At 41.5% G+C, this 23267-nt stretch overlaps 1 protein-coding gene across 3 annotated transcripts in view; it reads right to left on the bottom strand.

Moving 5' to 3' along the window:
- Positions 1 to 2012: 2012 nt before the first annotated feature.
- The window catches only part of Ccdc93 (coiled-coil domain containing 93), a 72343-nt gene continuing 51088 nt past the window's right edge, over positions 2013 to 23267 (bottom strand). For all 3 annotated transcript variants that reach the window (XM_042685143.1, XM_042685144.1, XM_042685145.1), the window contains exons 14-24: positions 22269 to 22342; positions 21039 to 21120; positions 19321 to 19392; positions 17248 to 17301; positions 15680 to 15742; positions 13414 to 13522; positions 10685 to 10767; positions 8691 to 8728; positions 6595 to 6679; positions 2982 to 3095; positions 2013 to 2408 (exon numbers count right to left, since the gene is read on the bottom strand). In XM_042685143.1, coding sequence (XP_042541077.1) covers positions 2355 to 2408; positions 2982 to 3095; positions 6595 to 6679; positions 8691 to 8728; positions 10685 to 10767; positions 13414 to 13522; positions 15680 to 15742; positions 17248 to 17301; positions 19321 to 19392; positions 21039 to 21120; positions 22269 to 22342 — 828 coding nt within the window. In that variant the 3' untranslated portion in view covers positions 2013 to 2354. The remainder of the gene's footprint in view (positions 2409 to 2981; positions 3096 to 6594; positions 6680 to 8690; positions 8729 to 10684; positions 10768 to 13413; positions 13523 to 15679; positions 15743 to 17247; positions 17302 to 19320; positions 19393 to 21038; positions 21121 to 22268; positions 22343 to 23267) is intronic.

The following is a 23267-nucleotide window of genomic DNA, read 5'->3' as shown; positions in this document are numbered from 1 at the left end:
CCTAGCTGTCTACCAGCACTGAACCTCTAGAGGCCCAGTGACTCCCAGGTACTTCATGAGCATCAAGTCTTACCTTGCTCATAGCAGCTCTAATACGGGTCTAAACTAGAACATCCCCATGTAATCCATAAGTGGCATATGGGAGGAAGGGATGCTACTGACCTAGAGGCTGAGCGTGAAGGGTGCTAGCAGCCAGCATTACCAAACTCATTGGTTTGAATGGTCTGCTTCTGGTTGAAAACTTATTTTCCCTTAAAGTACACACTTAAAAAGGTTATTTAGGGGCTGGGAAGGTGACTCAGTGGTAGAGTGCTTGCCTTGTATGCATGAGGCCCTGGGTTCGATTCCTCAGCACCACATAAGCAGAAAAAGCCAGAAGTGGCACTGTGGCTCAAGTGGTAGAGCACCAACCTTGAGCTGAAGAGCTGGGGATGGCGCCCAGGCCCAGAGTTCAGGCCCCACGACCAACCAAAAAAAAAAAAAAAAGGTTATTTAGAATGCATCTTCATACCTTACAACTCTGGAAAAGCATGCAAGTAACTCAGAAGAATATGATGCTGCACTCTGTCTGGACACCAAGAAAGATGTGGCACTGTAGGTGCCCAAATTTCTTCTGAAATGGCTAGGAGGCTCAGCAGCTCCACAGCCTGTAAGGCCTGACTGCACAGCCCAACCATGTCCTAATTACTCATGAAGGCGCGCTGCCCACACTTCAGACTGTTTGCAGTTAACATGCAATTCAAAACTGGCTTCTGCAATCTCATTCAAATTATGTTCAAGTAACACGGACTAATTTATCATCTGAATTAGGGCTTGTGGATTAAAAAAAAAAAGGTATCTAATATCTCTATTGCAAAACCAAACCAATGAAACTCCTAAGAAACGAAATTATTCCTTCAAAAGAAATATAGTACAGTTACTTCTCACCAACACCAACATAGGACACATAGACTCTGGTAACACTAGAATACTACCTGCTCCTGCCTTCCTATACCTGTACCAAATTCTTTCTACCTGCTCACAAAATTTGGGTAGCCAGAGGTGGATCCACAAACTTCTTTGTAAGGTAATACAGATGTTTTTCTCAACTTAAAACATGCTGGCTAGACAATGTATGTGTGCGAGAATGGGGTGAGATCTTCACACTGGGGTTTATTGACCAAGGCCAAGGGGTCAAGCTCCTGATAGCCAGGGCAAAAGGTCTGTTTGCTTTAGACTGCTCATTTCCCAAGATGAAGCCAACCTATAAGCTTCCTTTTAAAGCCCTGTGCAGTGTGGTGGCACACATCTTTCCAGTCTGGTCTCTCATGCCTTCTGTATCAACCAGCTTGTGTCTCACCATCAAGACCACTCCCCGAACACTCCTCCTCACCTTTTTGTGTGTCTTGTATAGTCTTGTACCCTCAAGTTGCTAACAATCTTCACTGAAAGCAGCCTTCCTAATATTCTAATCTTTTTTCCATTTTCTCCATGAAGTCTTCCATGTCTCTGCACTGCACTATCTGCTGTCTCTCTCTGCTGCTCTAATAGGAAGAAGCAGTGTGCACATCTCTCTCCTAGCTCATGCTATGACGCTCTTTGCAGTGTAGGAACATGGAATGTGCTTTCCATGAAGAAAAGCTTAATCATGTGTTGCCTGTAACTCACATAAAAATTGGGACACAGAAACATGTAATTCCTATTGAAGTATCCTTAACTTTCAAAGTTTCAGGCAAAATTAACAACACAGCTTTCATTCTAGTTCCTTGTATGACATCCAAGGCTACAGGGTGGCACCAAGAAGAGTTGGGAGCAAAAGGCACCATAGTGAGTGAAGAGCCCAAGTGACCAATGTGTGATATGGGCAAATCATTTGCCCGTGGCCTTCTGTTTGCACTGTAAACTCCTGGCCAAGTTCTGGGAGATTGTTCCCCTGGATACTACTGGATGCCTGAAGGGTAGCGATTGTGTTTTACATTTGCTGGATCTCCCTCAGGGCTTATTTTTTCAGCAGTTGCTCAATTAATACTTGCTAAACAAAAGAACTCTTTTTTATTTAGAGCCCATACAAATACAGGTACCTTCATTAGTGCAATGTTACTGGAAGAACAGTCGAATGAAAATAGAAAATGAGTACTGCTCACATTTCTTCATAGAATCATGAGTGTTATCCAAGCCAGTGCTTATACTGTCAAATTCTATCCACAACAGCCAACAGAGATGAAATGGAAGCAATCAGGAAAAAGGAAACATCCAAGGAGTTGAAATTAATACACCTGCATCTCTCTACTGTTGCTTCCAGAACCATTCCATGATCTTGTAGTTGATACACGGCGTTAAAAAAAAAAATCAATATATGACATGGCTGGGAAGGTTCAGGAGGCCTTGGCTTTCACCTTGGACAGCAGCACCTCATTCTTGCGACCCTCCTGGAGAAGCAGAGAGAGAGGAGAGGTGTGACTACACCAGCACCCACTTGGCCTTGCTGTCCTTGCCAAGTCCCTCAGAAGTAGGTTCGGACAGCTAAAACAGCATGGTGAAATTATCTGGCATCCTATTGACCTCTGACACCAAAACAGATACACTAACATTATTGCTGTGCTGCTAGACTGGATTTCCTAAAATCTTCCAGGGGATAGAAACCAGACACTGGGCTTATGAGGGTAAGAGGTGTGAAGGAACTGTGTAGAAGCACCCTAAAGAATTTTGAGAAAGGCAGCAGTAGCAGTACACAGTGAGCAAACCCCTTTGACGCACTCTTATTCTTACGGTGAGGGGTAGGAGTATTCTCAGCATTTAGGAAAAGAAGTATGGAAAAATGCACACCGAAAAGAACCCTTTGAACTATTTCTTTCTAGAATTAAAAAGTAAACTGTCTCCCTGCCCCTATTACTTGCTGAAGACCATATACTATGTACTTGCTCTGGTTTTTAAAAGCTCATCTTGAGATGAATATGAACTTCATTTTAGCTCTAACACACCCCACCCATCTTCCTCCTTACCTCTTTAAACTCTTTCACAGTCTTAAAATACAGTCTCTGCTTTTCTAACAGTTCTAAGTACTGGTCATTCAACTGATCTCTTCTCATTTTGTTCTCTTGTTTCTTCTTTTCCATCTGTTGAAAATATTTTGAAAATGGTGGATGATGAAAAGGCTCTGACAAAGGCAGCTGATAACATCCAATAGCAACCATCAATATTTCCACGGATTTCTTTCCACCTATAGAAACTGAGGTTGGCTCAACAACTTTCATTTCTTTGTATGACACTGCAATTTACTCAACAATGATTATCACTGGACATTAAATAATTACATTATTTCTGTCACTATAAGCAATTTCACAATAAACAGGTGGGTGTTTCACAACTGGGAGGTTATGTTACCTCTGGAGGATATTTGGTGATGCCTACTGGTAGTTTTGAGTCATAACTGTGAGGAAGAGGAGCCACTGCTTTCAATGGGTAAAAGAGAGGAATGTTGTTAAGATTGAGTCCCACAACCAGGAATTACTTGGCCCAGGATGTTAGTAATGTTGAGGTTAAAAAACTCCTGACATATGAAATTGTTTGTTATACAATAAAGATGCACACCACCTTTCCATTTGATATAATTGTCTCCATACTTCAAGCGTTCTACAATTACTTTAAAAACCATACAATAGTTCTGATCATTGCTTACTAGGCAATACTGGTTTTCTGGGATTATGATCACATCCTAGAAGCTTGATGTTGATTGAAAGACATTCTTTAAAGGCTACCAAAAGTTTATTCTTCAGTAAATACTGACTGAACACTACCAGAGTCCCCAAGTGTAGCAGTGCACAAGGTAAGTCCATGCTTTCACAAGGCACACTCTAGAGACTAATGTCTAGCGAACAGACACATTAGAGTTCCCATAAGCACCAGGACTTTGAAGAAAATGAAGAAGGGTTGGAGAAGGGTGGGGAGTGCACATGGCTCCTCAGACTGGAAAGTCAGGGGGACCCTCTGAGGAGGAGCACTGGAGCAGAGCTGTCAGCGACAAGTACTGTATTTTCTGAAGATAGACTCAGAGCACTGGCCAGTGGAAAGTGAGGGCACAAAGATTTACACTATAACACAACTGGATGCTTATTACATGAAATCATGAATGATGTGGTGCTTATTACATAAAATCATGAATGATTTTGGAAGCAGATTTAGTTAGTAAACACAAGGTGACCTGACTGTACCTGAGATTCAGTACTTTTGCCTTCTCTCTCCCCAATAAGGGTCTCTGTTGACCTCAAAAGTGAAATGCAATCTAGTACCTTGATGCATACTCCAACATTGTTCAGAACACAAAAGGACTTATTTCTTGGTCCAATTCTGACCCTGCATCAACTCCTGAGTCTCAAGTCTCTGTGGCCTCCTCTCTGTGTAATTCTACACATGGACACCTGCGTGTGGTTAAGTCTTACGTGTGGCAATCTGCCTTTTGCCCAAATCTTTCAGTGGTAGTACTCCCCACCTGAGAACTTTGGCCAGTGTCTTCCTGCACTAAGAATGAAGATCTTCAGTAGTCAGCCTTCCTCCTTGCTGACAGCAGATCTCCTGTGCCCATAACCCCAATACCAGCGCTAGCCCAAACTTCTGATACATTGCAATACAACTTGCACTGCTATTCATACATACATTGCAATACAACTTGCACTGCTATTTCTCCTTTGACTCTACTTCAAGCCACCAGATACTTCCTGTTGCACTAGGAGGGCTTGGACTAACAGCAAGCTTCCTCGCTCAGCGGATCAACTTTAAACCAGATCCCTCTTGTTCATTTAGTATTTTAGCAAAAAAACTGGCCAAGACCAGTTATATTCTAGTGATACAGTTAATGACTTCAAGTCAATTATGAATCCACTCTGGAAAGTAGAATGGCAATATAGGAAACATGAGAGCTTAAGGCCAAAAAGGCCTACCTTCAAATCCTAGCTCTGCCCCTCATTGTGGACCAATGGACAAGCTATTTAATGTTTTTCAATGACAAGTTCCCTCTTAGCTGTAAAACGGGGATAATATAATCTAGATCACAAGTTTTGTTGTAAGGAATGTGTGATGTTAAGTGTTAAAACAGATGATAGATCATTTACTTCATAGTAGCTGTTCAGTAAGACAGCTTTGCTTCTTAACACTCCATATGCCAGAATGAATGAGTTAAGTGGGAAGAGTTCCCTCATTCTGAGTCAGCAGTGCTCAGCTCTAGTTTCATTTTCATACTACTTTCAGTACCATCTTGCCACTCAGACCACTCCTACTCCTTCCTCATCTCCTCTTCACAACTAGGGTAACAACTCCAAATGCTTTTGCTGATTGAGCATTTGTAATATCCAAAGATATTACTTCCCTGGATAAGGTCAAAATGCCTACTCATATGATTCCCTCTTTATTCAGAAGCCCAGGTGAGGAGAAATGCCTATTCTACCATGTTTACTCAATGCTAGTCTATTATTCTGCCAATTTGGGAGGACACAGACTCAACTGTCACATCAATGGAAGCAAGACCCATCCTGGCTTTACAGAGTGGTTTCCTTTTTTCTTTTGTAGCACTGGTGTTTAAACTGAGGGCCTTGTGCTTGCTTTGGAGCTGCCCTATACAACTACGCTTTCAGCTTTTGGTATTTTTCAAATAGGGTCCTGCATTTATGCCCAGGTTGGTCTGGACCTCAATCTATCTATTTATGCTTCCCACACATCTGGGATGATAGGCCACTATGATGATGCCACTATGACCAGCATTTTCTCATCTGTAGAGGCAACACCACTTAAAGTTTTCCATTTTTTTGTTTTTTGTTTTGACAGTGGTGGGGCCTGAAATCACAGCCCGAAGCTTGCTAGGTAGCCACTCTACATTTGAGCCATGGCACTAGCCCCACTCATTTAAGAGACTCTTAAAAAGATCAGCAGAGTGGGGCGCTGGTGGCTCATGCCTGTAATCTTAGCTAGTTAGGAGGCTGAAATCTGAGGACTGTGGTTCAGGGCCAGCCTGAGCAGAAAAGTCCATGAGACTCTTCAATAAACTGCCAGAAGTGGTGCTGGTGTTGTGGTTCAAGTGGTAAAGCTCTAGCCTTGAGCAAAAGAAGCTCAGGGACAGGGGCTGGGAAGGTGGCTCAGTGGTAGAGCGCTTGCCTTGCATGCATGAGGCCCTGGGTTTGATTGCTCAGCACCACATAAGCAAAAAGAAAAAAGCCGGAAGTGGTGCTGTGGCTCAAGTGGTAGAACACTAGCCTTGAGCTGAAGAGCTGAGGGACAGCGCCCAGGCCCAGAGTTCAGGCCCACGACCGGACCCCCCCCCCCCCCCCAAAAAAAAGAAGCTCAGGGACAGTGCCTAGCCCCCAGACCACCCCCCCTCACCCCGCCCCCCACAGTGATTAGCCCATAGTGGGTGCACAATGCCTCAGAGCTGCTACTCAGAATACTACTGCTACTCAGTCTTTGAATGTGAGGCACAGGCAGTGAAGGGGTAGGGGTAGGTCCTTGCCCACTGCAGTCAGATGTCTGGTGGGAAACTCTCTGGAGGGTGGTAAGGGTGGGCAGCAAACTCCCAAGTCTTCCCACCACAGTGAAACTTGTGACACTACAGAAGATAGGTCAGCTGACCTTCATCCTGCTTTGCTTAATTCCTTCTACAATCTGTTCCATCTGCCGTAAAAACTGGTCCCGGGCAGCAGGGGAAGCCATGGCTCTGAAAGAGAAACCAACAGAGAGGTATGACAGCACACAGAACTAAACTATGAGAAAGCAGGACACCAAGGAGTCAGCTCTGGGTCCAAACTGTTGTCCCCAGAAGCAACTGGGCCTTTGTAAAGCTCAATGGACCCATGGGGACAGCTGGGGTCTCAGGCAGGATTCTAAACCTGTGAGGAGGGCAGTCAAGTCTACCTGGCCTAATAACTTAATATTGATCTTTTATTTCCTCATTCTCCCCACAGGTTCATTAACTAATCTGTATTTTCTTATAAAATAGAACGTAGCTAAAATGACAGACACACTGCTTAAGAAACGAATTAAATTTGGCTTTAAAAAGTCTAGACTGGGCTGAGTGCTGGTGGCTCACGCCTGTAATCCTAGCTACTCAGGAGGCTGAAATCTGAGGAGCATGGTTCAAAGCTGGCCCAGCAGGAAAGTCTGTCAGACTCTTATCTCCAATAAACCACCAGAAAACCAGAAGTGGTGCTGTGGCTCAAATGGTAGAGCGCCAGCCTTGAGCTGAAGAGCTCAGGGACAGCTCCCAGGCCCAGAGTTCAAGCCCAATTGACAAACCAAACAAGAAAAAAGAAAGAAAGAAAGAAAGAAAGAAAGAAAGAAAGAAAGAAAGAAAGAAAGAAAGAAAGAAAGAAAGAAAGAAAGAAAGAAAGAAAGAAAGAAAGAGAAAGAAAGAAAGCAAGAAAGAGAGAAAGAAAGGAAGAAAGAGAGAAAGGAAGAAAGAGAGAAAGGAAGAAAGAAAAAGGAAGGAAGGAAGGAAGGAAGGAAGGAAGGAAGGAAGGAAGGAGAAAACAGGCTTGATTGGGAGACTTTTCCCAGGATTGGTAAACATATTCTTTTTTTTTTTTGGGTCCGGTCATAGGGCCTAACTCTGGGCCTGGGCGCTGTCCCTCAGCTCTTCAGCTCAAGGCTAGCGCTCTACCACTTGAGCCACAGCACCACTTCTGGCTTTTTTCTTTTTGCTTATGTGGTGCCTCAGGCATGCAAAGCAAGCACTCTTCCACTGAGCCACCTTCCTAGCCCTGGTAAACATATTCTGAGTGTTCCTAACTAGGGCTGGGAAGCCTGGTCCTGTTGCTAGAGGCTTCCTAATGTGCTAACCATTTTGCCTCGCTCTACCACTGCAGAGGGCAGGATACCAGGAGGATCAGAGCCACACAGGACTTGGAGTTCCTCCACAGGTCAGGGTGACAGAGCAGGGCTCTTCACAGCAACCCTCACTGCACACTTTCTCCATGATCAGGAAAGGGAGATGAGCATCAGTTTCAGAAAAGTCACAAGACCATAAGGCATTCCCTGAATCTGCATCTTCCCAGGAAGCTAGTTGGTTTTCCATTTTGTTTTAAATTTAGAGCTTATAATTTCTTAAAATTCCAGTCTCAATGTATCTTTTCACCTGTCAGGGCTAGCAGATGTTTATACTACAGAAAGCAAGCCCTGGGCTTCCCTGGGGTTGAGTGGGGGTTTGAGGGAGCATGGGTAAGACAGCCCACCATGGACATGCTTGAGGGCTGGTGTGATCTGTGTGAAGGCGGCCTTACTATCCAATTTTTGGAGAAAAAAATTTACATCTGAACAAAATGGAGGAGGCATATTAACCTAGAAGAAAATCTATTGCATGATTTAAAAAGTCTTCAAAAAATTACAAAGATTTATCTAAACTTTATGGCTTCTCTATGTACTAAGAACAAATGGTATTCATCTAATCTTACCAAGACAAAAGTAATTTTCAAAGAGATTATAATGGTGATGAAAAATCAAGTTCTTTGAAGGGTAACTTTTCCCCAAAGCCCTTCCTTGTCATTAAAAAATTACATTTTTGCAGGGACTCAGGGACAGTAGACTAAGATCCATGTGTTCTGAGCAGAAGGGGTGAAGTGTAAGCATTATATTCTAGCACCAAGCCTTGCATGTACTTTCCTTGGTCATGCTATGGGTAAGGTGAGGTGCACTGAATACAAAGTACAGGAAGGAGGGTGGAAGGTACTTACTGTGAGAAATTCTCATGAATTGAGTTGAGCAGGCTAATCTAGAGACAAAAAACAAACTGTAAGATTAACATATAACTGCCTTAGGCTTTGAAAGCTTGCTTCCTCTCCACATATTACTTCTGAAATGAAGGCATGCCAATTTAAAGTAACATACTAAAGTTACTTTAACATAGATTAAAGTAACAACATATGAAAGAAGAAAAAAAGAGCAACATATTCTTAGTCCTTTAGACTTCTGAGAGAATTAATTTCTATCTACTCAAAGAAAACTCTTCTTCTTAAAATGCATTATCACAGAATCATAGAAAGAAGGCTCTCTAATGGGCCCTGAATGAAGCTGCGAAGATGCTATGATAATAATTATCTTCGTGGCTATCAGCATGCAGGGTCAGAGGGAAGAATGAAAACAGTTCCCATCCTATTCCTTTCCCCAGAATCTGCCTGCCAATGTGGCCAGCTGCCAGATGTCTGTGAGAGCTTCTGAGGGCATAAATCCTTCATGGCCCCATTACCATGGAAACTGCCTTATTCCCCAGAGTAGGATCTTCTATCTACCCTAGTAATAGAGTCCCAGAAAGGGCTGAGTCTGGGGCCAAAAAAACCTGGGTCCTCTTATGTATGTGTACATACTTAACCTGTAGGCTTAGAGTAAGGAACTTCCATATTTAGATTTTAGGTTCAAAATCTAAAATGTAAAATATCACATGCATAAATACAATTAGAATAAAATACACAGACAACGTTAAAAAGCTAAGTTCTACCTATGATTTGGAACAAAAAGCCAGCATCTGACTCCCTCAACACACCTAGTTTTCTTTTTTAAAAAGTTGCAACAACTTTGTAAACAATTTTGAAGAAGGGCAATGGAGCTCAAGGTGTTCTGAGAAGGAGTTGACCTATCCCTAAATTAGTGCTGGCAAATCTTCACTTTAACAAGTAGGCCAGAGTATAGAGCAGAGCTATTGCCTATGTCTGATCCAAATCTCACCAAACATACTATTCTATTCATTTATCAAATGCCTGGGGTATGCCAGTACTGTGTAAGGTCCTAGATATAGGCAAACACTAAACTATCTCTTCTCAAGGAGTCTGTATGATTTGATTGCATTAGATAACAAAAGTTACTGATGCTTTGATTTGGGTTCAAAGAGGATATATATCTATAATATTGTTACTATTAAAATCGTAAGTTTTTGTCACAGTATAGCTGGAAAAATGATAATAAAATAAAAACTAGGTGTGCCAACCTCTAGGAGAGGATTGGACAAGAACTAATATGTATTGAGAATCCATCATATGCAAAGACTTGACATTTTTTTCACTTTCTGTCCATCAACACAATTTCAGAGGGGTGGAAAATGGCCAAAGTGGTTCCAAAGCTGTGATTCCTCTACAATCCTGTTCTGCTGTAAAGACCAGGTCTGTTCTCTTGGTTGAGTCATAACTGCTTATTCTTCCTTAATCATTTGCCATTTGGGTAGTTCCTGAATCAGGACTAGATCTAACTTGTGTAGGAAAGCAAGAAAGAGGGAGAGATGCTAGTGCCCACATCAACTCCTTGCTTCTGCTCTGAGTTCCCATTCATTTGAATTGATGCCCATGTCTGTCATTGATGATTAAATGGGTATTTTTTCTATGTGAGCTACAATAAGCCACACAGAGTCTCTTCATTCAGTGGGTTCTTCTTATCTTGTAAAATTCAAACCAGCTCCCCCACTGGTGCTTGCATTATATTTTTCATGATAACATTCCCCACATGGCACTATATAGAATAGCTATCTACTAGCTTCACCTCACCACAGATAATGAACTCCCAAGGATTTTTGCACTTTCTGGTTGATCAATCTCAGCATTTGGCATTATGCATCTTTCTACATAAACTGAATGTTTACATAGAATGATTCCCAGGTATCAAGACCATGAGAACTTCCTGAAGTCAACTATAGTGTTAGTTGTTAACCTCGATTATTTTCTTTTGAGAAATAATTTCTTACCTCTTTTTCCAAATAAACCTTTTTATCGTCCAGGGTATTATATAAAGTGAAGAACTGTTTGGTTTCCTTGTGTACTGCAGAAACTAAATGCAAAGAAACAGGATATGAGTGACAGCAGAGATCAAATTGACCTATGTACCCTGTTCTCATGAAGCATATGCCAGGACTCAGGTCTGCCAGGTCTATGCGCAAACTTAATTGCCTTGGAAGCTTCTGAAAAGTCTCAGAACCAATTACATGAGGATAGCTATTGGTAGGACCCAGGTAGATGACACTATGTAGTAAGCATTATAATTATTGCCATAAATGAGCCAGTCACTATTCTCTGAGATGGCTAAAAAACTGGGTGGGATTGAGGATATTTGATAATGATGATGATGATGATAAACTGATGTAGCTATTTTGGTGCAGTTCCTTGAAAACAGTTTTGGTGTCAACATGTCCAATGGATAAATGAATGTAATGTGTATATGTATGTGTACACACACACACACACACATAATGAAGTTTTACTAAACTACTAAGAAGGATGACATTATGTTGTTTTCTGGAAAATGGAGGAAACCAAAGATGGCCATGTTAAGTGAACAAGTCAGTCCTATAAAGTCAGGCACTACATGTTCCACTTCTCATTTGTGCAGGATAGATGAAAACAAAACAAAGCACTGAAGCCATGAAAGTAAAAGAGAGACTACTAGGGAAATGAGAAGGGAAGGGAAGAGGGATAAGAGTGATAGACAGGTGAGTACGATCAAAGGATAATATATACATGTGTGAAACTCTTATGTACAATTTAATATTTATCAATAAAATGACTTTAACTTGTGAAATTTACTTTGAAATATACAGATATGCAACATTATTGTTGAAGGCTTTCAAGTAGAAGGCAAAGATTTAACTTAAGGCAGAACCTATTTTCTGCTGACAGCTGTCGTTGTTGACATACGCCTCTGATCATGCAAAGACTGAAAGTTCAGGCTGGTAGGTTAGGACATGGGGAATAAACTGACCTAGACCTTTTGAAGAAGGACAATGCTTGAGCTTGAACAAGAAAGGGTATTTTAGAGGCCACGGCTTCAAAGCCAACTTGGAAGTATATCTTGAAATTAACCTAGTGGAAACTGCAGGGCAGCAACATTCTGAACTTGGGGGCTGGTTCACAGGTCAAGATGCAGACGGATGACAAGACACTGAATAATGGGGTCACTGGATACTGACTGTACACCAATGATGTGAAAATCTGTACACTATACTGGGGATTTTGAAGCTTATCTAAGTCCCAGAGAGATATTAAATAGAAAAGCTTTTACAACAGGAATATAAAAAGATGATCAATGATGTCTGAGAAAGATCAGTCAGCAAAAGTATTGAGAGGCGATTAGACACGGAGTGGAAATGAGAGGAGGCTTCAGCTGCAATCCAGACAGAAAAAACAGACCTGAAAATTACTATGGAACAGAATGGGCAAGAAGTACTGAATCAGGGAGACTGAATAGGTCCATTGTGGCTAGAGGAAGATATGAGAGAAAACAAGAGTTAGCTTTTGTCTGGGGTGGGAATGTGGGGTAGGCTTACAGAGTCTGAGCTGGGTGTGGAAGGACTCTGTCTGATAGAGGAGAGGCGATCTAGATACAGGTACAGGAAGTTTATAGTGTGCTTAGGCACAGAATGTGGCCACTTGGACTAGGAAGGTTCCAGCTCAGGTACAGTAAGGAAAAATGCTTGATTCAGTAGGCAAGTGCTATAATTAGATGAACGGGTAAAAGACTTGGAGAAGGCACTGCAGACCGTCTAAGTCATTTATCTGAGATAAGATGCAAGTAAGAACAGATAGGGCAGAGGAAACAGGAGCAGAAAGACAATGGCAGGACATTATGAGCCACAAAATGTGGTCACTGATCAGACTGGTCTTGGGAGGCTGGGTGAATATGATGTGATAAAACAAAGTCTGTATCTGCAAGAATGAGGAACAGAGTGAGGAGTGACCTATATGTGCTGGCATCTTGATGTTCTGCATAAAACTGGGAAGTGGAGCCAGAGTCCTGTGAAGGACCTGTAGTTGGCCATGGTGAGGACTGGTTTAAAAGCCTATTTCTAAAAGCTCACTTGCTTAAAGAATCTGTCTATAGAATGAGTAAGAGTACCACAGAGCTGCCCCCAGAGTTCTCCTACAGTCTTTATGATGAAATAAAGCCCCAAATAGTCATAATATTCAAAGTACCTATATGCAAATGAAACCATGTAACTTGAGGGGATTGGTAATGTTGGGAGAGATGGAAGAATGATGGAAGGAGTGATAATGACCAAGATGCTCTGTACACATGAACTGATATGCTGAATTGAAATTCCTTTGTACAACTACTTAGGAATAATAATAATAATAATAAATGAAGCAATGGTACTCACTGGATACTATGTTAAAAATGAACTATACAACTTGTAGGTGGGATGAGAGGGAAAAACAGAGAGCAAGGGGTGACATTGTCCAAAAAGAAATATACTCTTTACCTGACTTAATGTAACTGTAACTCCTCTGTATATCCTCTTTATAATAATACTAAAAAACTTAAACTATGACAAATAAATATATAAATAATAAACACAGCCCCTACTGGGCTGGTATTTGTGGACTGTGCTCTGGTAAACACGGCCCCATGCTGAAGTGGCCAGAGCCCCTTGTCTCCTGTCCCTCCCAGCCTCAAGAGCTTATGTGTGGTCAATGCACCTACTCTGGCGGTAGAGTTCAATAAATCTCTTCTGATACTGTATTAGTTCAGCTCGGCTGGGCACTTCATCAATCTTGCGATGTAATATTGCTATTTCTCGATTTCTTCGAGCCTACATGGAAAGATAGGAGGAAATACTACTACTTGGTCAAAGGTTTTACATATTCCCCAGGTGGAGATTGCCCCAACTTCCATCTGAGCCCAACCACATTCCCTGAAATGAAGATACAGAATCCTGAGACTGGCTTCAGTTCCCCACTTGTGAAACTAATTGACTTTCTCCCTTTATAACATGTGGGAGAAGGTGTATTATAGATTGAACCTTGAATGGCATCAGGGTTATAGACCTGGGCACAGGTAATATAAGGAACCCATACCTGAATATAGAAAGTATGTCATTCCACTGTCCATCCAAAATACAGTCTAAATTCCTCAGCTTGGTTGAAAAGCACTAGTTTACTTTTTTACTTTTTAAAATTTCTCATGGACTAGGGAAATTTCCCTATGAACTGAATGTGCAATACAGTGAAGTGCAGTGATGCACAGGGAATAGCTACTGCAGGAGCAAACCAGTCAGCCCACACATGCCTCCATTCATATTCTGAAGGCTCAGGACACTGGGATCTCAGCACTGACTTCCTCCTGTGTCTTCATTCCTCCTGTCAGCCAATCCTCCTGTTCTTCAGGTCTGTTTCACTCACAGAAGCAGAAGTGTCCTCGAATTTACTCGGTAGCACAGACTCCAAGTGGAAATGTACTATCAACTCATCTAACCTAACCCAAAATTAGTTCCTTGCAACTCTAGCTGTATGGAAGCATCAAATCTCCATTTGGCCAAAGTACCTTATAGGTGCTTAGGCTCTGACTTTTATTTTATTCCCCTTGGAACAAAATATTGAATAAGTATTTAAGTTTTAATTTGCCTTAAACCTTCCCTACGTTAGCAGCGTCTTCTTACCAATATTTAAATATGCTCAAATCCCCGTCACTTTTAATAAAAGACCCTTCTTTAAATCTCATTACCTTTCAAGCCACCAGCCTGCCTCTTTACACACACACACACACACACACACACACACACACACACACACACACAGAGAGAGAGAGAGAGAGAGAGAGAGAGAGAGAGAGAGAGAGAGAGAGAGAGAGAGAACAGAAACTTAGCATCATCCCCGATTACCCTTTTCTCTCATCCAATCAATTTAAGTTCCTTCAGATTCAGGTCCTCATTCCCCACTGCCATTACATTTCACCTATCTTGCCGCCATCACCAAATTATTTTTTTAACTTCAGCTATCCTCAAGCTGCTCTGATGCTGCCCTTAATAGATTATTTCCACATAAATTCCCTTGCATCTTGATGGTTATGGGCATTCAATTCTCAACCAGTCAGGTCCCAGAGGCTGAGTCATACCATTTACTGTTCCTGAGCCCTGACCTGCAAGGTAGAAACTGTAGGGAGCTTTCAGTCTAAGTTCCCAAATATAAGGCAGTAGTGCTCTGATTTTATTTCATTCTATGTCTTGTTGAAGATTAGATCAACACAAGAATATATCTGACTCACCCAAACTTGACCCCCAAACTCATCAAAATAACTAGGAGCCAGAAAGAGAAGAAGCAGGATCTTACAGGCCTCTGCTACCTGTTGACCACTCTCACCATAGCCTGGCCTTTCCATCCCAAAGAATATAGAGGGGGGCAGCCTGAGTCAAAGTGCAATTTATAGCTCTTCAGTTTCTATGAGCTGGATACTAGCCAAGAAAGGGATTACAATTTTGTCCTGTGTACATTTAATTTCAGAAATTGTTTTAACTTTGACTCTGCATTTAGTTCTAGAGCTGGCTTTAAAAGCTACTTCCCAACATTTGATGTCATTCTCTCAAGTCCATGGTTATCAGATAATTTTATAGGGCATCTAACTAAAGAGGAAAAGTACTGGAACTCGAATCCTGCCTTTGGCAACTCAAATTCTGCCTCTGGGAAAGAATTTAACCTATGTGTATTCACTTTTTTCATGTAACACAAGAGACTTACAATATTTACTCTCTACATGGGGTGAAGTTAAACTCAAATGAGTGACAGAGAAATTAAGACACCAATGTGTGATGCTATTACCATTTTAAATCATGATGACTCTCCAGATAGAAACAGGACTGTCGGCATCATTCTTGTTACCTGATCTCTGTAGTTCTCAGACACTAAGACATTCTACTTCAGTAACTTCCTACCTAGTCAGATGTATCTATAGACTGTTAGTTCTTGTTACTTACCTGTAGTAAACGAATCTTATAGAGCTTCTCTTTCTCCATATTATACCGTCTGTCTAGATCTTCCTAAAAATGTGAAAAGACCAGAATTATTTGGGAATGAAAAACATTCATTCTTTGGTGGGGGACTCTTTAAAAGTTAATATGTTTTATCATATTTCCTATCTCAATCCCTCAAATTTCTGTTCTCAAATGCCCAAGCTCAGAATCAGGGTCTTATCTGACATGAGGCTCTTGATATTTTTCTTGATATTTTATGTTTAAAACTCCTTTCATCAAGATTCCAGGAGGAATCCAGTGGTTCTTAAGTGTAGGGCTATGAGCCCTGACCATTCCATACTTCAAATCTATATTTGGATTTTTTTCTGTCTTGATTTTTGTGTGTGCCAGTCCTAGGGCTTGAATTCAGAGGCTGAGCATTGTCCCTGAGCTTTTTTGCTCAAGCCTAATACTCTACTAATGAGCCAGCTGTACTTCTGGTTTTTGGTAGTTAACTGGAGATAAGTGTCTCGTGGACTTTCCTGCCCAGGTTGGCTTTGAACTGGGATCCTCAGATCTCAGTCTCCTGAGTAGCTAGGATTACAGGCATGCACTGGTGGCTGGCTTCAAGTCTTTTCTTAACCACATCTAGCTGGTGGTTTTCACAATGGATGGAGAACACTTTCTATCATAGCAGAACACTCTTTTGGACAGCACTGAGGTAGAGAATAGAGAGACTAGTCCCACACTGAACTGTACAGTGGGAGACATGGATGGACAGTTTATTGACTCAGAGAAAGCTAAAAGACAGAATGCATATGTATAAATAAACACACACACACCAGCTCAGCTTAGCTTCAGGAAACATACATCACTGTGGGAGTCCTGAGGCCCATTCTTCTGGCCTTGAAAAGGCCAACAGTTAGAGCTTCCTTCCTTCCTCTCCCATCCACTTTCTTTCCTTTTCCTTTCCCCCAGAGGTTTGTGGATGTGCTGAGAACACTGGCTTAATTCAGAACAAGGTCAGCAAATTTTAGTCTGTAAACTAAATCCTCTAGTTTTGGGTCAAACTTATCTCTATGTCAATTTTTGTAAATAAAACTTTATTAGACTATAGTTGTATGCATTTCATTCATACAGTGACTATGACTTCTTTATCAGTTGGGCCACAAAGCTCAACAGACTTATTACTTGATCCTTTACAGAAAAAGTTTGGTAACCTTGGTATATGGTAGAGAAAAAAAATTTTCCCTACACACTACACTCTCCCCTCAGAGCCCATGGGCTATGACAAGTACATGTGGCCAACACAGGCTTTTCCCCTGATTAGCTAAAATAGTAACATGAAAGCAGAATTCCAGCACACCGAATTGAGAGAAAAACTCACTGGAATGGTGGCATTGAGAGCCTTCCCAATAAGTTCCTGCCTCTATCTGAAGAGCAGATGTATAAAGTGGCATAATGTCCCTAAAAGCCCAGCAGACGAGGAGGCAGTTGTACAAACATTCAGGGAGGCCAGAAAGCTGTCTGGGGAGAAAAGAAAGCTAGCTGCCACACCCTTTATGCCTGTCTGTAGATGGGCAGGTACTTACATTGTAAGTCAGTGTGGAGGTCGGGGCTCCATGAGGCTCTCCATTGGAAAGGGTCTAAAAGGATGAAAATATGGGAATGTAATCAATACCTTTCCTGAGTAAGGGGAATGGAACAGCAGTTAAGAGTATAGTTGTAGACAGGAGTGTGAGGTGGGGAAACAGCAGAGCTAAGTGGAACCTTGACTCTTACCAAGCATATCTGAAAAGAGAATAGAAACAGTTATACCCTAATGAGCTAAACTGTGATTCTCTTCAGTGAAACAATCCCTTTATAAAAAGATATGCTGAGGAGAGAAATGGGACCTGGAACTCAGTGATCTGAACAAAATCGGGGTGGCTGAGCTGATGGCTCATGCTTTAGAATTTCCAAACTGGAGACTACTCAAAGGCAGCCTATGTGGTGATGGTCCCAGAACAAGCTGGCAATCCTGGTTCTTTTTGCATATGTGGTGCTGGGGAATCGAACCCAGGGCCTCATGCATGCAAGGCAAGAGCTCTACCACTGAGCCACCTTCCCAGCCCATGGCAATCCTGGTTCTGTTGCTCATCTATCCCAACATCTCATAGACTTAAAAGTCATGTTGCAAAAGGCAATCCAAAAGATGCTTTTATTGGGCTTTATAAATTAACTAAATCTGGACACTTAGTCTTCCACTCCCCGGCCTACACTTTGCACATTTGATCTGAACTCTTCCCTGCTGCAGTCACTTTATAATCACCCTGGACTTCAGGAAAGAACAATATAAACATCTTGTGACTGAAGACAAACTGACCCTAAAACAGGCAATGTCATCTTATCATCTTAAAAAAACTGCCAAAAACTCAAGAGACCACCTGCCAGGCAGCTTGTTTCTATTCTGTTTCAGTGGTAAAATAACTTTTCTGGAACTCCTACAGAGACAAAGACTAATGATCTACCAGGCTATGGCTCCCCAACTTTCCCTATTTAACCTGAAGCCAATGGCTATACCCCTGAGGATGGCTAAAGATGTATGTATGTACTCCTCCCAACTTTCCCTATTTAACCTGAAGCCAATGAAGATGGTTGAAGATGTATATATGTTCTCAAGTGCTGTCTTCCCAGGGCTGTCATGTAATAATCTCCTTTCTCTGCCCTTCACCATGTCTCTTTATTAGCATATGGGGAAAATGGACCTACCTAACAGGGGACTCCAAGATTTTGTACCTGGGTCTGAAAACCTAGTTTTAATATGGCCCAGCAAAAAGGAAGCCCCTGTAAGGCTGGGGTCTCCTGTTGAGGACAGTGGTCTTCCAAATCCCAGAATGGTCACTGGAGAAGACCAGGCCCATTGTTGGGAACTTGGAGGGCTCCTGGTACTACTAGCTTGGAAGAATCTTTCCCCTTCCTTGGAGCTTAGATTCTCCTTCATTTATGGGTAAAGGGGGTTTGTAATCAATGGGTCTACAGCTATTCCAGGTCTCCCATCCTAAACACAAGGACTCTCAGGAAAAAAAATAAAAAAAAACAAAAAACTCTGAATGAGTACGACAGTATGACAGGAACAACAAAATCAGAGAGCCCTACAAATTTTACTTAGTCAGAGAAAGACATATATTCCTATTCTATTATATAAGAATGTTCAATGGAATTCTACTCTAGTTCCCTAGAAGAATGACGGAGATTCATTGGGTTAGATGTGGCTGCTCTCACAGCTCTGGGGCTCTAGTAGAAATCCAACACTGCTCTCCTCCTTCACATTCACAGTTACCTTTTGTCATTAGCCTGAAGTAGAGAGGAGGGAATGGATAAACTAAAGGAAACTTAAAGAACAGACTATGTGGGAAACAACTCAGACATTTCCTAAATGTAGTCAAGAGAGGTCTGAGTTTTATGATCTGACAATTCATGTCTCTGGTTGCTCCTCCACATCCACTATGGCCTTTTTACCTCAAAAGGAGAGACATTAAAAATTCACCAGGGGAAAACAGGTGAGAGAGGCCCACTTACAGGCTAGGTTCAGTAAACTGGCTTTCACACAGATTGCTGGTTAATCCTGAAGAAATCATTTAATGTAGTGATAATGTGGCTGCTGGCCTTGAGGATACACTTACCTTTTCATCATCTCCTGGTTCTCTCTCAGCTTTGAGGTTTTCAATTTCCTGTTGAAGCCGTGCCATCTCCTCCTTGAAGAGCAATATAAACATTTACAAAAATCCGACAAGCTAGAAACTGGATCTTATTTTCTCTTTCATAAGTTCATAAGAGGGTGAAAAACAAACAAGCAAACAAAAAAACCCAACCTGGAATTAGCTGCTTGGATGCCAATTTCCAGCCTAGGAAGGTATTTTTCAGGAAGAGGGAGGCAGACATGCCCTCCATTAAATGGGGTTTTTCTTTCTTTCATCAGTCCTGGGGCTTGAACTCAGGGCTTGGGTCTTGTCTCTAGCCTTTTTGTGCTCAAGGCTAGTGCTCTACAATGTGAGCCATAGCACTACTTCTGGCTTTTTCTGAGTAATTTATTGGAGATAAGAGTCTCAAGGATTTTTCTGCCTGGGCTGGCTTCTGACCATGATCCTCTGATCTTAGCCTCCTAAGTAGCTAGGATTACAGGCATGAGCTACTGGTACTCAGCCATGAGGCCTTTCTTTCTGAAGGGCTAGTGAAATGTGCAGTAATAGCTGGCACAATGATTGGCACTGAACCTGGTTTCAACAGACTTGTTTGCCTCTTCTTCATAGTCTGCCTTGGCCTTATCTATCTGCTTAACATTTTCTCTCTACTTCACTAAAAGTCTCCTCCACTTGCCATCCTCCCTACATTCCAGTAGCTCCCGTGTGGGATTGACCCTTTTTCTTCTGAAGCTCACATAAAACTAGTTGGGCCTCACTTCCTGCTTCCAACTGTATCAGCCTCATGAGATTTAAAAGTTCCTAGATGGTAGGAGCTTGGCTTTATGCATGTGACAGATAGACATCCCAGGCTTTGGAGGGCACCCCTGGCTTTGTATGTTTAATTTTTTAATTTTTAAAAACCTTTCAGTATGTATATTATTTTATATAAATATGAAGAGGCACTTAGACATTGCACCTTTGTGTTTCTTTCCTGGATATCCTCTTTTGGTCTCATTGTGTATGGGTACCTAGAATCTTGTATAATTTGTGATATCCCAGTATATTTTAGATCTAATTTCTGCATATCAGACTGTATGCCATTTGTGTCTCTGAGCATTCCTCATATTTATATAAAAAAATATACATACTGAAACTCCAAGATATGGAAACAAAAGAGGCCTCTTTTCTTTTGTTGAAGTTTTTAATGATTCTGTTCTCTTTACCTTATGGATGATGCATTCAAGTGTACATCTTCAGAAGGGTATAGAACTTGAGAAAAAAAAGGGTAAAAAGTGCAGTAGTGGAGCTCAATGAACACTGACCGAAGTGTACTATACAACTTGTGGGTGGAGATGAGAGGGAGGAACTTGGAGATAATGAGGGAACAGAAGACATTATACTTATTATCTGACTCATGCAGTTGTAAGCCCTCTGTAAATGACCTCTATAATAATAATAAAGTAAATTTATTTAAAAAAACACCTTTCAAGACATTTGTAAATCAGATGATATTCTTGGCTTATACTCTCCATTTGGAGTTCTGGCACATGATTCCTATTTCACACACTCTGCTATCCCTCTTGAATCTGGCATACAACTGCTTGAAGAGTCTGCTTTTTATCCTGTACTAGACGGCAAGCCCCAACAGCACAGTGGAGGGAAAACAAGAGCTTTAATGAAAGTCCTGGCTTATTTACCAACACCCAAAAGACACTTACCCGGCAATGTGCTTTAAACTCCTGTTCCTGACTTTTCAGGTTTTCATTCATGGCTACAAGTGCTCTCAGGTTCTGCAGAATACTGAGGAGAAAAGACCAAAAACTGACATATAGTAGGTCATTATGGCTTCTTGAGTTACAGCTAAAAACAGAGACCAGCTAAAAAGGACTGCCTTTTCTTTTGTCTCCCCAAGAATGTCTAATATGTTCTCTACAAATGGTAATGATTTCTATTCAACTGACATTATTATTCATTTGTATGCCTTAGACCATCAGGGATCCAAACAAATATTACATTATACATTCTAGAATTAAAATGTCAACTGTGGAAACATCAATGAGTTTCAATAGTACTGGATATAATTAATGATGCCAATTATTCATCTGTACTCAGGGAATACACAGTATTGAAAGCCATTTTTAATATTCCTTCTGAAAAGAAAGCACATTGCTTCAGGCCATAACAACAGCACCAGCTTAAAAATAAAATTGTCAGATGTCTGACAGCAGTATCCTCCATTATCATAAAAGAAAAGTTTTAATCACAGGGCCAAGTAGTCTGCTACCAGTGTCCATTATTCTGGGAATGTTTATGACTTCACAATCAAGTATGCTGCACATGCCTTGCAGATTTTACTGCCCAAACAGTCAAACTGAAAGGGGCAAATGGTCAGTGCTGCTGCTTTTCTGACCACAGTTAATTTTACTTGGGGGAGAGAGGCACAACTGCAGCTTTGTCTGGACCCAAAAAACTGTAGTATCTCCTCTAAGGAGACAGGGCTGAATTACTGTCCAGTAACAGTATATAGCTCCAGGGAGGAGGAATGGGACAGGAACAAGAGGGGTACTTTTCCCCTCATGCCTTTGTATACTGTGAAAATATTGTTTTATTTTACGTAGTTTTAAATATTTACTTTGTAGTACTAGGGTTTAAACTTAGGGCCTTGTACTTGCTAGGCAGGCTTCTAGTACTGCACCATGCTGCAGTACTATTCTATAAAATAGAAAAACAAAAACCATGCTGCTCAGATGGAGGGGAATTGGGAAGAAAAGTGGGAAACTCAGTGCAGAGCAAGCATATCAGCAAGTAAAGCATCAGTCACTCATTCTGGATAGATGACTTTAACCCACAATGGGGCCAGACCTCCACTGCTCTGTCCCCTGCTCAAAACAATTAGGCTACCAGATCGTGGCAAAAGCACTTACTTCCCACCTGCTAAAACCTCTTACCTTGGATCAGCTTTTGCTTCTATCTTCTCCAGAGCTTCCTGCTCTTTGTCTAGTTTCTCATTGTGACTCTTCAACTGAAAGAGAGAATGGGGCATCCTTGTTGGGACCTGGGAGGAGAAGGGAGGGAGTGTTCCTAATTTCCTTCCTCCTGGCTCACACCTAGATCTTCAGTAAGTGGCCAAGCCCACCAGATTTGGCACTACATTAAGAAAAGAGATGGGTGAGATAAATGAGATGGCAGGGAAGGCAGAATGAAAAGGCCAAAATCAGATTCTTCTAGATATATATTTTGCTGCTCACAGAAATCTTGGCAGTAGCTTCAAATCATAGCAGCAAATGGATGGGAAGCCAAAAGTGGTGCCAAGAACAGATGCTTCTTGGTAGCAAGAAGAAGAATTGCAAAAGAGAAACAGATAGAGAGACAGAGACAGAGATAGAGGCAGATGGGTTTAAATCTCAAAATAAGACTGTCATAGCAGAATTAAAACTTTTTAGCCTTTTGAATAATTTTGCCATTTTTTTCCTTTTGATGCACGAATGAAACTTTAAAAGTAACCCAGATTTTGCTGCATAAAGTGCACTATAAAACAGTATGTTACTCCTATTTAAAATAGAAAGTAAAGTAGCTCTTTTACAATGATCTCTACTATCTACTGTTAGGAAAAGAAAAAAAAAATGGTGCTCTGAAAGTATCTGTTCTTCACCTGGTTTCCTTAGCAATCAGAAGTGGAATTTAAGCCATACTGGAAACTGGGCTACATGGGCCAAATACTCCCACACCCTTCTTCCCCCTCCTTCGATACCCAAGACTTTGAGCTTTTATACAACCTGTTGCTTGAAAAGTGGGAGTCATTCCTGTGAGAGACCTTGCAAGTCCTTTTATGTGCCCCTTCCCTCTCAGACGGGTCTTCCTCAGGGAGTAATTCCCACCTCAGCCCACAGTCATCTCTCCTGTCAAAGTCCCTGATGGCTCAGTACATGGCTACACTGACAGCATAG

The sequence above is a fragment of the Dipodomys spectabilis genome, unplaced genomic scaffold (assembly GCF_019054845.1).
Source record: "Dipodomys spectabilis isolate Male_0828 unplaced genomic scaffold, ASM1905484v1 ptg000094l, whole genome shotgun sequence".
Lineage (NCBI taxonomy): Eukaryota > Metazoa > Chordata > Mammalia > Rodentia > Heteromyidae > Dipodomys > Dipodomys spectabilis.
This window is presented reverse-complemented; position numbering and strand designations above follow the sequence as displayed.